Source organism: Ipomoea nil, unplaced genomic scaffold (genome assembly GCF_001879475.1).
Source record: "Ipomoea nil cultivar Tokyo-kokei standard unplaced genomic scaffold, Asagao_1.1 scaffold3169, whole genome shotgun sequence".
NCBI lineage: Eukaryota > Viridiplantae > Streptophyta > Magnoliopsida > Solanales > Convolvulaceae > Ipomoea > Ipomoea nil.
Genome location: NW_017619597.1, coordinates 455,784 through 472,458, shown reverse-complemented (window position 1 = coordinate 472,458; position 16,675 = coordinate 455,784). Strand labels below are relative to the sequence as shown.

General features: G+C 35.8%; 2 protein-coding genes across 2 annotated transcripts; both read left to right on the top strand.

Moving 5' to 3' along the window:
* Window positions 1-1,689: 1,689 nt before the first annotated feature.
* On the top strand, window positions 1,690-12,043 carry LOC109167575 (probable helicase MAGATAMA 3). The gene is made up of 6 exons (XM_019316603.1): window positions 1,690-1,842; window positions 8,566-9,126; window positions 9,238-10,401; window positions 10,484-10,808; window positions 10,887-11,148; window positions 11,231-12,043. Exons 1-6 carry the CDS (start codon window positions 1,726-1,728, stop codon window positions 11,850-11,852), a joined length of 3,051 nt encoding a protein of 1,016 aa, XP_019172148.1. The 5' UTR covers window positions 1,690-1,725; the 3' UTR covers window positions 11,853-12,043.
* A 327-nt stretch (window positions 12,044-12,370) lies between these two features.
* LOC109167511 lies at window positions 12,371-16,194 on the top strand. The gene is made up of 7 exons (XM_019316532.1): window positions 12,371-12,584; window positions 12,976-13,073; window positions 13,276-13,851; window positions 13,971-15,215; window positions 15,293-15,617; window positions 15,828-16,089; window positions 16,188-16,194. The coding sequence occupies exons 2-7, from the start codon at window positions 12,978-12,980 to the stop codon at window positions 16,192-16,194; spliced, it is 2,511 nt and encodes an 836-aa protein (XP_019172077.1). The 5' UTR covers window positions 12,371-12,584; window positions 12,976-12,977.
* The last annotated feature ends 481 nt before the right edge of the window (window positions 16,195-16,675 follow it).

Below are 16,675 nucleotides of genomic sequence, written 5' to 3'. Positions count from 1 at the left end.
AGCTGGAACAATTTTCAAATTTTTCTAAAATAATTTGAATACGATTGCACATAATAGAAACTTCTATATTACATTGACTAAATGATTCATGAAAAAAAGTAAAATATCATTTAATTTTTAATAATTAATCAAGTTAAATAATTTTTATAATTAATAACTCATTATAAGAGCTTACAAAATAACACATGTTATCAATATAATTAAGTACTCCCGTATTAAATTATTCAGCTATACAATTATACAATTAATATTATAAATTAATCGTACAAATCAAAATTTTATATCCTAACATGTAAGTCATTTATTGAGCATATAGTCAAAAGGTTGGAAACCTGAGTATAACAACCATGTTTTATACCTCTACTTCATCTTTAACTAAAAAAAAAGTTAATTTTAACTTTGGTCTAGATTTATAGGTGATAGTTAACTTTTATTTTTATTTTTATAATTAAAATATCTACTTTTGACCATAGTATTATTGTGACATGATTATTTTTTATCATCTATCAACAAAATAGTTCAATATTGTTAAATAAAGGGCTGGGCATCAATTATTAGGTTCAGTTATTCATTAACTTCTTTCCAACATCAATGTAACATCTATTAAAAATTATACAGAGCTCGATTTGAGGATTTTAGATGTACTCAAATAAAAAAAGAATTGTGAATTTGAGAATTTTAGGCGTATTTAAATAACAAATTATTTTGTCACATCAAATTCAAGAAGTATAATGGTATTTTCACCTAAAGTTTTGACTTTTTTTTTTTTTTTTTTTTTTAAATTATGGATTTTGAAAATTTTGTCACACTTATTGCTCTTTATGAGCCATTTTCCAATTTGTCTTTTTATGTTACTGATCTTATGATTTTTTTTCTTTAAAAAAAAAAAAACTTGTAGTGAGTTGCATTTTTTACTTTTAAGTATTTTTCAACTTTTTGCGCAAAGAGAGTGTTGTATGCAAATCTATTTTTTTCATTAATATTCTCATTTCATCAACAACATGTTACTAGCAATATAATTGAATTTAGTAATACTAAAAAAAATAATTGAATAAGGTGTTTTATTTAACTAAAAGTTTAAGTTTATAGATACTAAACTACACATTTATATTTATATATCAGGTGAATTTTTCTCATTGAAATGGACATTCATATTAATATTGTATTATATATGCTCAAGTGCTCAACATTAACTAAACGATTATTTCTTAAGAAATTGTGAAAACAAAACGTCATTTCACTGTATTTAGACCTCAACGATTAAGGAACCCAACGACAAATTAACGAGTCGTCTTCTTTCCCAACAACGTTAGGCTTCCTCCAATGTGGCTCTTCTGTATATATATCTTAATCGCATCGGCTTTGCAATTCTGTGCTACACACACACTCTCTCTCTCTCTCTTTGTAAATCACTGAGCCCAGGTCATTCTTCACTCTTGTATTGCTTTATCTATCTACTGATCAGTTAGTTGTTTCCGTACGGAGACACTGCCTTTTTGCTTTCATTTTAGATATAGAGAAAACGTTAAAGAAGTGGGTTGTCCTGTGTGTATAGTAATCTTTCTCTATTTTGGAATGCACTGTTGTTTACTTCAACTTTGGTTTTGCTCCGTCTGAAATGCATGCAATATAATGCGAAAGAAGAAGATAAGCTAGTGGAGTGAACTTAAGCTTTAATTTATGTATGTATCTGATCGAACATTTGATCTGATCTAGCTTCAAGGAATGATGGAAACTGCAAAGAAGAAAGGAGGGAAGAAACGTGAAGGGCGGGGTTTGATCGATGTAGTGTTTTCGTGGTCTTTAGAAGACGTGATGAACAAAAATCTGTACAAAGACAAGGTTTGAGATCCAGTTATTGCATGCCCCTCAGCCTCAGCGCATGCCCCCCGTAGATATGATGAATTGTGTAACAACAACACAATGTGTTCACCCAAGTTCTGTTAAGCTGATTTGGGGTCCTCCCGGAACTGGGAAAACAATTAATTTGCTTCAAACTCTTGGAGCATTGTTGAAAACTGTTTCTGAGACACCTGGAGGACTGAGAGTTGGCTTTAAGGGGACCGACGCTGGAGGACTCATTTCTGCATTTTCGACAGTAAAATCAGATTGCGTTGCACTGTTAGAACGTCTTCGTGGCAGCATTAGGCTCCCAAATTTTTCTGAAAAGTATGAAATTCAGAGCTTTTGTTTGAAAAATGCAGTCTTGATTTTCTCTACTGCCTCAACTTCATCCAAGTTGCTTGCCAGTACCCCAATTGAGGTGGTTGTGATTGATGAAGCTGCTCAGCTTAAAGAATGTGAATCCACTATTCCATTGCATCTACCCGGTCTTCGCCATGCTATACTCATCGGAGATGAGAAACAATTGCCAGCCAGGGTGCAAAGCAAGGTTTTCACTGCAGCCTAGCTAGCTTAGCTTACAACTATTTGTTTTACAATCCAGTTTTTGAACTTATAGCAACTAATGAATGTATGTTATCCACATATTTGCGAAGAGGCTGAATTTGGGAGGAGCTTGTTTGAGAGGCTGGTTAAATTAGGACACAAGAAGCACCTTCTTAACATCCAATACAGAATGCACCCTTTTATTAGTTTGTTTCCAAATAAGAAATTCTACGATGAGAAGGTCACTAATGGTCCTAATGTCACCAACGAAAGATATGAGAAGCGATTTCTCAAAGGAAACATGTACGGACCATATTCTTTCATCAACATAAGCAAGGGAAAAGAAGAGCTTGATGACAATTGTAGTAGTAGAAACATGGCAGAAGCTTGTGCAGTAGCCAAGATTGTTGCAATGCTTTGCAAAGGTCTTTTTTCTTCCCCTTTTTATTTTTGTCACCTGCTGGTTTTGGTGTTTTGCTTTAATTTGTTTAATGATGTAGAATCTCGAGCTTCGAAACAAAGAGTCCGTGTTGGCTGCATATCACCATACAAAGCTCAGGTCTTTGCCATCCAACAAAAGCTTGGCAAGAAATACTGCACAGATGTGGAGAGTGAGTTCTCGGTGAATGTACGATCTGTAGATGGGTTTCAAGGCGGAGAAGAAGACGTGATCATCATATCAACAGTTCGGTCTAATGGAAGAGGAGCAGTGGGGTTCTTGTCCAACTTTCAGCGCACAAATGTCGCCCTGACTCGCGCTAGGTACTGTGTTACAATGCAAGTAAAATCAGTGTGTTATACTGTTAAGTATGCATTATTATTGTCCATTTTTGTTGGTGTTTTGCAGATACTGCCTTTGGGTTCTGGGCAACGGTGCGACCTTGATCAATAGTGGTACGGTTTGGAGGGACATTGTCGTAGATTCTATTACCCGTGGCTGTAACTATGATGCCTGCAATGACAAGGACTTGGGACAAGCACTTGCATATGTGTCTGATGAGCTAACAACAAAGATGTCTGCAATGAGTCTTGGTCATAAACCTGCCTTTGGGTGAGCTTTTAATTTGGCTGCTTTAGTAATACCACATTTTTTTTTTTGTAAACCACGAGGTGGTTTCTTTGTCCATTTAACGGTCTAGGTTCACCCGACTAATCCCGTTAGCTCCGGGAGACATGAGAGCTGGTCCAAGGAGAATTATCACTTGTAGAATTGGCTGCTTTAGTAATACCACATTTGTTTTTACATTGTTGAAACATGTGGTTCAGAAACTTGTTTCTCATGTAGTGTTTCAGAAAGAAGAAGAATTTCGAGAATAGAGATCGGTTTTCGTACAAACATAGAGGGGATGAAGAGGATGTAAGAGCAAAATCAAAAGTTCCATTCGAACATTAATGTTGAGGAATTTTAGTATGACTTCTTTTGTACTACTTCGAAAGTTTTATCAGACTGTCTCGTCCATATATCGTGCACTGAAAAATGAATTTGGAGCACCGTTCTTTGGATGTAATTTAAATGACTTTTGTGAATTTTTTCTTTTTATTTTCATATCTTTTAAACTTTCATAAACTTTGTACGACTCCTTCAAAATCTGTATGACAAAAATTTATAATTTTTAAATAATTTTTCATATTAAAAAATTTACAAAAGTTATTAAAATTTTAAATTTAATATATCTCTACATTGCATAATTTCTATTAATGCATTATTTTATACAGTTTTTATAATACATGATATAAATTGTCAAACAGGTATTGTGTACCAAAAGAGTGCACTGTGGAACTTGGTCCACGATATAAATTGCCAAACAGGTCATTTTGAGTTGAATTGCTTGAGTTTGTGTTGTTTAGGAACTCTTGCATTTTTTTATTTTTTATTTTGAGTTCAATGACCTAATTGGAGTTTGGTGTACCGTTGAGTGACGTATTTGACCATTATTCCTAATTACTCTAAAGTAGATGAAAATCATTCAAAAATTTAAAACTATTTCCTTTTTGTGAAAAATCCAACTCAACACAAATACATATATTATAATAATTAATAATGAACATATGGCTACATAAAATTAAAATTAATTGTCTTCAATAAAAAAAATAATAATAATACTATAACTCTGCTACGAATAACAATTAATAATAGACATATGATTAAATAAAATAAAAAATAATTGTATTTAAAATTTTATTAATGTTGCAAACAACAAGAAGAAATAGCAGCAACAAATTATGTTGTTGTTCACAACACAAATTTCAATATATATATATATATATATGTGTGTGTGTGTGTGTATAAAAATAAAAAGTATATGAATATGTATGAAAGATTGAAAGTTATGTAACGTAGAGTAAAATTTGACAGGAATTGATGAAACGCTTGTCTGGTTCAAATAGGGAAAAAAAGTTCGTAGAGAAAGTTGAAAAGTTTGAAGTTCGAGGGTCGTATTTTAACTATTTATATTTGTGAAAGAAAAATCTACAGAAATATTAATCTGGTAGAGTCTATAAAAGTTAATAAATTTTTGAATACCAGTAGACTTTTAAAGACTCCTTAAAAGTCTGAATCAATTACCAATATATTTTTAAAGACTTTTAAATAGTCTTTAAAAGTCAAGATCGAATACCATTAAATTTTTAAAATCGTTAAAAGTTTAAAAATTTATAAAAATATTGATTGAATACACCCCTAAGTTATAGGAAAACTGAGTGTAATGTGACAAAACAATCAAGCATTTCAAAAAGGGAAAATGACACTTTTTACCACAAAGTTATATACTTATAGCACTTTTTCCCCCTCAATTATTTAGGTAAGCACATTAGTCCCCTCAATTATTTTAAAAGTGGTGTTTTTTCCCCCTGATATATTAAATTGACATTTATACCCTTAAAGTAAACATTTTATTTATTTTACTTCTCTAACTTATTGCGTATATGTAGGGATAACCACAGTTCGGTTTGAATTGAACCGGATACTAAAGCAATCGAATTAATAGTTTCCGATTATGATTCAGATCTAGAACCCAATATTTAAATGTCAATTTATTAAAATTATGTATCAAAAAAATTGAGTCTTGAACCGTGAACCCGCGATTTCGGATCCGATTCGCAATTTTGAACCGTCTTTATTTTAAAATTTTATTTTGTATTTTAAAATAGTCTAAATTCAACAATAAATGTATTTTATTTTTTCAGTTCAGAATATAAACCGTCCGTTCCGGTTCATGATTTTAATAAACTCTAAATATCGGATTTCGATTCTAAATTGTAATTGGAATATTTCGGTTTGGTTGCTATAGTGTTTGTTTGGTTTGAACCAAATTATGGTCATAATTTGTTGAAAAAAAAATAAATGAAATATTTATTTTAAGGGTAAATATGTCCATTTAACATTTCAGGGGGGAAAACAGCCACTTCAATAATTCAGGAGGGAAAAATGCTATAAGTATATAACTCAGGGGGAAAAAGTGTCATTTTCCCTTTCAAAAAATATGACACTAAAAAAAGTTGGACAATTTTATGAAAAAGACATTTGGGACATGCGTTTGAGGTCAGAAACGCATGTCCCAAATGCATTTGAAATTTATTTATTTTTTTCAAATGCTGACCACAAACACAAGTGGGAATTGCGTATCTCGAATGTATGTATTATACAGAGGTCCGAGAACAACGAATGGAAACATCTACAACACCGATCCAACTTTCAATCTTCAGGTCTAGAACTTCCGGACCTGCGAAGAGCTCAATTTCTTGACTCCGAGCTTGTGTAGTCCTTCGTCTATGATTGATTTCCGAATTACTTTGTATATTTTCCAATGTTGCAAAAAACGTTAGGCGCCAAGGAGGCCTAGGCGCCGATTTTTTATTTTTTTATTTTTTTTTAATTAAAAAAAATTTTAAAATTAAAAATTTAGTACTAAAACATAAGGTTTCCATAGTTATTTCTTAGAAACTATTTACAAAAGTGGTTGTAAAATTGTTCAAAAGATTGTTTAAACCATCTAAACACATAAAAAAAAAAACTAAAATTAAGAGCTAAAGAAGCATTTTTTTTTTGAGAAATTAGTGGACCAAACCGCCTATGACGAAAAAATACGCGATTTGAAAAAAAAAATTGTCCAAATCGGACAACCGAGTCAAAAGTTATGCCTTTCGAAACTTTTCTGACAATTTTAAAAAAAAAAAAAAAATCGCTGAATCGGCCGATTAGGCGGTCTAGACGGTCGCCTAGCCGGCCGGCCGCGGAGGAGGCCGCCGAGGCCATTCCTCGCTGCGGCCTCCTAGCGCCTAGCGCCTAGGCGCCGATTATGGCGCGATTTTTGCAACATTGATATTTTCAAGCACTCCTTGGCGTATCCAAATGAGATCATGCACTCGGCAATCAATCTCAAATCCGCCATCGCAATGCTCGACGCATCTTCAACTTCGGCTATGGAATCGCCGGCGGCCCTGTTTCATCCTCCTCGTCGTCAACGTCGTAATCAGATTGACTGGACAGAGTCGAGGCACGTGAGACTGACGACCGGGTGGTCCACGGACGAGCTTGAATGCTCCATCTCCAAAAACTGCATCGCTTTCTGCAGATTATACACACACATGATGAACTCCTTGTCGGGCCTCTGTATAATACATACATTCGAGATATGCAAGTGGGAATTGCATTTGATGTATTTTATACATCAAATGCAATTCCCACTTGCGATTGTGGTCAACATTTGAAAAAAAAAAAAATTTAAATGCATTTGGGACATGCATATCAACACATGTCCCAAATGTCTTTTTCATAAAATTGTTCAACTTTTCGAGTGTCATATTTTTAGAAATGCTTGATTGTTTTGTTACATTATAGTCAATTTTCCTAAGTTATATAAACTTTAAAAAGTAGAACTAAAAATAGTAAAAAGTTATAAAAACTTTTAAAATTATATTGTAATAGGACCAGTAACATTCAAAAAAAAAAAAAAGTATTAACTCACTTGTCTCTTATTTTTGGTAATTAACTCTTTAACCGGACTTCTCAAAAAAAAAAAAAAAAAAAAAAAAAAACTCTTTAACCGGAAGCTAAACACAAAGTGTCCAAGTAATACTTTATTGTCCATTTGTTTCCGGGAAGCCTCCCAGAAGAACATCATGTCATCCGCAAAGTAAATAATAAAAAATAATAGTTCTTTTGATGTATTTCTATCACTTTTAATATAAATAAAAATTAATGCAATATTTTTCTAGAGAAAAATAATATTTTTAAGAAAAATGTATTGTTTTTTACATTTAATTATTATACAACACAATTTTAAAAAAAAATAAAAAAATTGCCTTGCCAGTTTCCCACCCTTTCCACCAGACTACCAGAGGCCTACAACATCATCTTTGGAATCATTGACCTTTGCTACAGAGCTGTTTCTTGTTGACTCGTTGAGTCGTTGTATATTCTTTAATCCCACTCTTCTTCTTGCTTTATATTTTTCTCTGTATATTCTGAAATCCGTACACATTTTCCTTTTTCCAAGTTACTACCTTTTTAGCTTTCATTTACTTGGGTTTTGCTTCGTCTGGAAGGCAAAAAATATCACACTTGTTTTTTTAACAAAGAAGGGGAGTGGGAACTGAAAAGAACTGAGCTTTATGTGTAACTTTTGGTTAGGTAGATATATTTGAATATTTGGTTTGATCATCCTGGAACGATGGAAATTGGAAAGGAGAAACAACGTCCAGGGCAAGGGTTGATGGATGCAGTGTTTTCTTGGTCTTTAGAGGACGTGATGAACAAGGATTTGTACAGAGACAAGGTTTGATTCTTGCTATGCCTTCTTTGAACTCATGCATTCCTCTTAGTCTAAAATGGTAAAAAAGTTTGCTGCTTTATTTGTTCTTGATGATGATCTGTTTTATGTTATTTTCTGGAGTGTTTGTACTTTGTACAGCTTGTCATATTGCATTTCATTCAGATGACTAAATACTTTATATAAAATTGTGTGTTTTTTCTATTTAGTTGTTTGAAGTCACGTTTGATTCTCATGTCTAAATTCTTGTAAATTTTATTGATCCTCTTCATGTTGGTAAACTTGCAAGTACTTTCAGTTTGCTGTGGTATCATGTAAGCTTTGCAGAATTGCAGCTTAAGTAATGATATGAAACACTTATTTCTTGTCTCATTTAATATAATCAACTTGGTTTGTGATGTTTTAGGTTAAGAAAATCCCAGATACCTTCATGTCCACGGATCATTACCTCAATTGTTTCATCAATCCACTTCTTGAAGAAACACATTCTGATTTGTACTCAAACATGACAAATTCACTCCGAAATGCCCAGGCTTGTGAGGTCTTAGATGTGAAAATCTCCAAGGGTTTCAAGTTCCCTAAAGATTTGGTATACGATATTTTCTTGAAGACAACTAGAGAGGGTGGCGATGATAGTAAACAACCGTATGAACCCGAGGCTGGGGATCTAATTGCATTCTCTGATGTGAGGCCCAAGCGTGTTGAGGATTTGAACAGACCAAAGATGTCATATGTCATAGCTGTAGTCCAAGGCAGGAAAGATGATGGTTCAGCAAGGTTTCCAATCTTGTCATCAAAGCCCGTTACCTTCAAGAAAAACATGGAGAAAGGGAGAGAGGGAGATAAGCTTTTTGTTGTTTATCTTACCAATTTGACAACAAATATTCGTATATGGAAATCTCTGAATATGGACAAGGAAAATGCTAACTTAAAGATTATCAAAACAGTGTTGCAAATTGATCCCAAAGTAAGATACTTCCTTCCTATTGCTTTGTTATTTTATTTTCTGTTTGGTTTTTTACCTTACATAAAACTTAATATCTCTTTGAATTCTAAATGGAAGTTCAAACTTGTCCAGGATGAAGGAAATTGTGCCCTCTGCACCAATAGAGGAACTCAAGGTACTGTTTTATTGAATGCTAAGGCAGCTCTACAATCCTTTGGATTAGATAATTCCCAGGAAGAAGCTGTTTTGAGCTGTGTAAAAGCAAGAAAATGTGTTCACCGAAGTTCTGTTAAGCTGATTTGGGGACCTCCCGGAACTGGGAAAACAAAGACAGTTGCATCCTTGTTATCTGTCCTCTTCAATATGAAATGCAGAACATTGACTTGTGCTCCAACGAACATTGCAGTCATAGGAGTTGCAAAGCGGCTTATGAAACTGGTAAGGGGTAGTCTCCAGTATGATCCTTATGGTCTAGGAGACATTGTTTTGTTTGGTAATGGGGAAAGAATGAAGGTCAATGATCACGAGGATCTATTGAATGTGTTTTTGGATTACCGTGTTGATTCTCTTGCTAGTTGTTTGTCACCATTGGTGGGGTGGCAGGCATGTTTGAATTGGATGATAAATTTGCTTGAGGAACCTGAAGAGGAATATCAGAAGTACTTAGGATATGAAAAAGTCGCCAAATGCAATGTTGTTCAATGTCACAGAGGAAAGGTAACACTTTTGACATTTGAGGAGTTTGTTTTGAAGGAATATGAACCCTTAGCGGAGCGATTAGAGTTTTGTATGACAACCTTGTACACTCATTTGCCTACTTCATACATCCCTTTGGAAATAGTGAAGAAGATCGTTAGAGCACATAATTTGCTTCAAACTCTTGGACCATTGTTGAAAACTGTTGCTGAGACATGTGGAGGACTGAGAGATGCCCTTAAAGGGATTAAAGTTTCTTTTCCTAAGTGGAAGAAGCACATTGATGCATTGCAGACAACAAAATCAGAATGTGTAGTAATATTAAAGCTTCTTAGTGGCAGCATTACTCTCCCAAATCTTTCTGAAAACAATCAAATTCGAAGCTTTTGTTTAAAAAGTGCAGTCTTGATTTTCTCTACTGTCTCGAGTTCTTCCAAACTGCACTCTGAAGGGATGACACCAATAGAGGTGTTGGTAATTGATGAAGCTGCTCAGCTTAAAGAATGTGAATCCACTATTCCCTTGCAGCTACCCGGTCTTTGCCATGCTATACTAATTGGAGATGAGAAACAATTGCCAGCAATGGTTCAGAGCCGCGAGGTTTTGAAAGTTGTCTTAGCTTTCAACTATTTATTTTATTTTATAGTTAGCAACTAACTAATGTATGTTATGTTATCCACAGATTTGTAAGAAGGCTTATTTCGGGAGGAGCTTGTTTGAGAGGCTGGTTAAATTAGGACAGAAGAAGCACCTCCTTAACATTCAATACAGAATGCATCCCTCAATTAGTCTGTTCCCAAATAAGAAATTCTACAAAGGGAAGGTAATGAATGGTCCTAATGTCAGAGACACAAGATATGAGAAGCGATTTCTCAAAGGAGACATGTTTGGACCATATTCTTTCATCAACATAAGCAATGGAAAAGAAGATCAAGGTGATAAAAGTAGTACTAAAAACATGGCAGAAGTTTGTGCAGTAGCTGAGATTATTGCTATGCTTTTCAGAGGTAATTTCTTTTTTGTCCTTAGTACTGCTCTAAACTTTAGTCTTGTGTTGCTAATTTTCTTTTGCTCAATGATGGTAGAATTTCTAGATTCAAAACAAAGAGTCCGTGTTGGCTGCATATCACCATATAAGGCTCAGGTTTTTGCAATCCAAGAAAAGCTTGGCAAGAAATACAGCACAGATATGGAGAGTGAGTTCTGTGTGAATGTACGATCTGTAGATGGATTTCAAGGCGGAGAAGAAGATGTGATCATCATATCTACAGTTCGGTCTAATGGAAGTGGAGAAGTGGGCTTCTTGTCCGACTTTCAGCGAGCAAATGTGGCTCTGACTCGGGCAAGGTACTGTTTTGTTTTCCTAGACAAATTAATCTGACAAACTGTTACTGAAATATAAGTATTAAGTTTTGTGCTCTTTTTACAGATACTGCCTTTGGGTATTAGGCAATGGCGCGACTTTGATCAATAGCGGTTCAGTTTGGGGAAACTTAGTACTACATTGTAAGGTCCGCGGGTGCTACTATGATGCCTGCAATGATAAGAACTTGGAAAAAGCAGTTGCAGATGCATCTGATGAGTTAACAACCAAGTTATCAGCCAGGATTCCAAGTGATAAACCTAGCATGTTTTCTGCCACCACTCAGAATGATAAGCCTAGCATGCTTTCTGCCACCACTCCAAATGATAAGCCTACCAAGTTTTATGCCACGAGCCCAAGTGATAAGCCTAGCACGCATTCTGCCACCACTCCAAATGATAAGCCTACAAAGTTTTCTGCCGCGAGCCCAAGTGATAAGCCTAGCACGCATTCTGCCACCACTCCAAATGATAAGCCTACCAAGTTTTTTGCCGCGAGCCCAAGTGATAAGCGTAGCACGCTTTCTGCCACCACTCCAAATGATAAGCCTAGCCAGTTTTCAGCTGGGAGTCCAAGTGATAAATCTATACATTCTTCCAAAACCTTTTGGGGAGCTTTTAGCTTTAAAACTGCCATTCTTTCTGTTGGTATAGTTACTTGTTTGGCGTATTTGTCAAAAAGAAATTGAAGAGGGCAATTTGTGTTGTTAAAGGAAAAGTTCTGGTGAATCATCCTCAATCAAGAATCAAAAGCAAATTTCAGTTGAAGGTGCTATAATAGATCAGCAACAGTGTATGGAGTTAAGTACTCGTTTGTTTGTATGCTTAATGATTGAACTACTTCATTCTGAACTAGTGCCTCGTGGATTTAACCGCCTTAGTCACGTTTGATTCTCATGTATAAATTCTTGTAATTTTATTGATCTTATTCATGTTGGTAAATTTGCAAGTACTTTCAATTTGCTGTGGTATCATGTAGCTTTGCAAAATTGCAGCTTAAGTAATGATATGAAACACTTTTTTCTTGTCTCATTTAATATAATCAACTTGGTTTGTGATGTTTTAGGTTAAGAAAATCCCAGATACCTTCATGTCCACGGATCATTACCTCAATTATTTCATCAATCCACTTCTTGAAGAAACACGTGCTGATTTGTACTCAAACATGACAAATTCACTCCGAAATGCCCAGGCTGTAGTCCAAGGCAGGAAAGATGATGGTTCAGCAAGGTTTCCAATCTTGTCATCGAAGCCCGTTACCTTCAAGAAAAAACATGGAGAAAGGGAGAGAGGGAGATAAGCTTTTTGTTGTTTATCTTACTAGTTTGACAACAAATATTCGCATATGGAAATCTCTGAATATGGACAAGGAAAGTGCTAACTTAAAGATTATCAAAACAGTGCTGCAAATTGATCCGAAAGTAAGATTCTTCCTTTCCTATTGTTTTGTTATTTTATTTTCTGTTTGGCATTTTACCTTACATAAACCTTATCTTTTTGAATTCTAAATGTAAGTCTTTGAGAAAGCTTGTGGAAAGAGGAAGAGTAATAATTAAAAAGATGATAGAGCATATTCTATAAAGATGAAAAGAAAATACTAAACTGATTTGCTAAGAAATTGGTTTGTCCTGTGTGTACATCTTTCTTCATTTTGAAATGCACTGTTACTTACTTCAACTTTGGTTTTGCTCCGTCTGAAATGCATGCCAAACATATTCCATCTTCCAGGGACTGGAAACTGGAAAGAACATAAACTTTTTGCATCGTGGTTAGCTACATATTTCTCAACATTTGATCTCCCTCATCTTCCAGGAATGATGGAAACTGCAAAGAAGACAAATGGCCTGATCGATACAGTGTTTTCGTGGTCTTTTGATGACGTGATAAACAAAAATTTGTACAAAGACAAGGTTTAAGTCTTGCATGGTTCCAGAGCCTTTCAGATTGCATTCTATTCATATGTCTAAATACTTGGAATATACTCACTTCTTGCTGATTTAAAATTCTGTGTTTTTCTACTATATTTGACTTAAACTATGTCTCATGTTGATAAACTATGAAATGAATCTTTTTACTTGTCTGATATAATCCACTTGGGTTATGATGTTTTAGGTTAAGGAAATCCCAGATACCTTCTTGTCCACATATCATTACCTCAATTCATTCATCTATCCACTTCTTGAAGAAACGCGTGCTGATTTGTACTCAAACATGACAGACTCACTGTTTAATGCCCCGGCTTGTGAGGTATTAGGCTTGAAAGTGTCTAAGGATTTCAAACTTCCGAAAGATTTCTACTACACCATTCGGTTGAAGACAACTAGAGAGGGTGGTGGTGGGAGTAAACAAGTATATGAACCAGAGGTTGGGGATTTAATCGCGTTCTCTGATGTGAGGCCTAAGCGCATCGAGGATCTGAACAGGCCAAAGACATCCTATCTCATAGCTGTAGTTCAAGGCAGAGGGGATGATGATGATGATGATTATGATGATTGGTTTCCAATCCTGTCATCGAAGCCCATTACCTTCCAGAAAAAGGATGGTGGGAAAGGGATGGAGGGAGATAAGCTTTTTGTTGTTTATCTTACTAGTTTGACAACAAATATTCGCTTATGGAAGTCTCTGAATATGGACCTGGAAAGTCCCAACTTAAAGATGATCAAAACAGTGTGGGGAATTGATTGGAATGTAAGATGTTTAAAATCTTTCCCTTTTATCATTTTTATGTTTTACTTGTTTGTTTGTAGCCATGTTTAAAGCATAATAATACCTCTTCGAAATCTAAATAAAAGTTGAAACATGGCCAGGATGACAGAAATTGTGCCTTTTGCACCCAAGAAGAAACCGAGGGGACTATTTTATTGAATGCTAGAGCAGCCATTCACTCCTTTGGATTGGATGATTCCCAGGAAACGACTGTTTTGAGTTGTGTAAAAGCCAGGCAATGTGTTCACAGAAATACTGTTAAGCTAATTTGGGGTCCTCCTGGAACCGGGAAAACAAGAACAGCTGCCTCCTTGTTGTATGCCCTCTTCAATATGCATTGCAGAACTTTGACTTGTGCCCCTACAAACAATGCAGTCATAGGAGTTGCAAAGCAGCTTATGGAACTGGTAACAGGTAGTCTTCATTATCATAGTTATGGTCTCGGGGACATTGTTGTTTTTGGCAATGGAGAACGAATGAAGATCGAGGATCACGAGGATCTGTGGGACGTGTTTCTTGATTATCGTGTTCGTGGTCTTGCTAGGTGCTTGTCACCCGTGGTCGGGTGGCAAGTTGGTTTGGTTCAGATGATAAGTTTGCTCGAAGAGCCTGAAGGTTCATACCACAAATATTTATTATTTGAGTCGATAAAAGAGAAGAATGAAGAGAGTAGTGATGAGGAACAAGAACCAGGAAGTTCAGCTGGGGAACTAAATAAAGACTTGAAGATAAATAAGCATTGGAAAAAGTTCATTATTCAGAGCTTAAAATGGAAAAAGAAGAAAAAGATGAAAGAAGAGTCTCCTCAACCTTGTCACAGTGGAAAGACAAGGATTTGGACATTTGAGGAATTCGTTTTGAACAAGTATAAATCCTTAGCGGATCGACTAGAGTTTTGTATGACAACCTTGTACACTCATTTGCCTACTTCCTACATCCCCCTGGAAGTAGCGAAGAACATGGTTAGAGCACTCGAGGTGTTTCGAACTCTAGGAGCATTGTTGAAAACTGTTTCTACAGAGACAAAGCACATTGATGCATTGCGGGCAACAAAATCAGAATGTGTTGCAACATTACAACTTCTTCAAGGCAGCTTTTGGCTCCCGAATTTCTTTGAAAAAAATCAAATTCGGAGCTTTTGTTTGAAAAATGCAGTCTTGATTTTCTCTACTGCCTCGAGTTCATCCAAGGTGTACACTGAAGAGACACCAATTGAGGTGGTGGTGATCGATGAAGCCGCTCAGCTTAAAGAATGTGAATCCACTATTCCCTTGCAGCTACCCGGTCTTCGCCATGCAATGCTATTTGGAGACGAGAAACAATTGACAGCAATGGTTCAAAGCAAGGTTTTGATTCTTGAAAGAAACTATTTACTTTAGAAGCTAAGTTGGTGAGCTTTTTATATAATGTATGTTATGTGCAGATTTGCGAGAAAGCTAATTTCGGGAGGAGCTTGTTCGAGAGGCTGGCTAAATTAGGAAAAAAGAAGCATCTCCTTAACATTCAATACAGAATGCATCCCTCAATATGTTTGTTCCCAAATAGGAAGTTCTATGAAGAGAAGATCATGAATGGCCCTAATGTCACAAACTTAAGCTACGAGAAACGGTTTCTCAAAGGAACCATGTTCGGTCCGTATTCTTTCATCAACATAAGCAAAGGAAAAGAAGAGCTTGATCACAAATATAGTTTTAAAAACATGGCAGAAGCTTCTGCAGTAGCTGAGATCATTGCTATGCTTTACAGAGGTTATTTTTCTTGTCTTTAATTCTTTGGTTTTGTTGAGCATATAGCCATTAATGTGCAATCCAACTATCAGCTTAGACTTTTAGTTGAGATGGAGCACATGTTTCAATTTGGTATCAGAGCCAGACCAAAGGTCATTGGTTTAATCTCAGCGCCACCCATAAGCGACTACGGTCCACGTGTTGAGCATATCTTCTGTTCAATGATGGCAGAATTTCTAGTTTCAAAGCAAAGAGCTCGTGTTGGCTGCATATCACCGTATAAGGCACAGGTTTCTGCAATCCAAAAACAGATTGGCAAGAAATACAGCAGTGATGTGGGCAGTGAGTTTTCGGTGAATGTACGATCTGTGGATGGATTTCAAGGCGGAGAAGTAGATGTTATCATTTTATCTACGGTTCGGTCTAATGGAATGGGAATGGTGGGGTTCTTGTCCAACCTTCAGCGAACAAATGTGGCTCTGACTCGAGCCAGGTACTGTTTTGTTTCCTGGACGAATTAAATCTGACAAACTGTTAGTGAAATATCAATGTTGTTTGTGGTGTTTTACAGATACTGCCTTTGGGTATTAGGCAATAGCGCGACTTTGATCAATAGTAACTCTGTTTGGAGAGAGTTAGTACTAGATTCCAAGGAGCGTGGATGCTACTATGATGCCTGCAATGATAAGAACTTGGTAAAAGCAATTGCAGATGCTTCTGGTGAGTTAACAACCAAGTTATCAGCAAAGATTCCAAGTGATAAACCTAGCATGTCTTCTGCCACGAGCCCGAGTGATAAACCTAGCATGCTTTCTGCCGCCACTCCAAATGATAAGCCGACCATGTTTTCTGTCTCGACCCCGAGTGATGAACCTAGCATGCTTTCTGCCATGACTCGAAATGATAAGCCTACCATGTTTTCTATCACGAGCCCGAGTGATAAACCTAGCATGCTTTCTGCCACGACTCCGAATGATAAGCCTACCAAGTTTCTAGCTGGGAGTCCAAGTGATAAATGTATACATTCTTCCAAAACCTTTTGGGGAGGTTTTAGCTTTAAAAATGTCATTCTTTCTGTT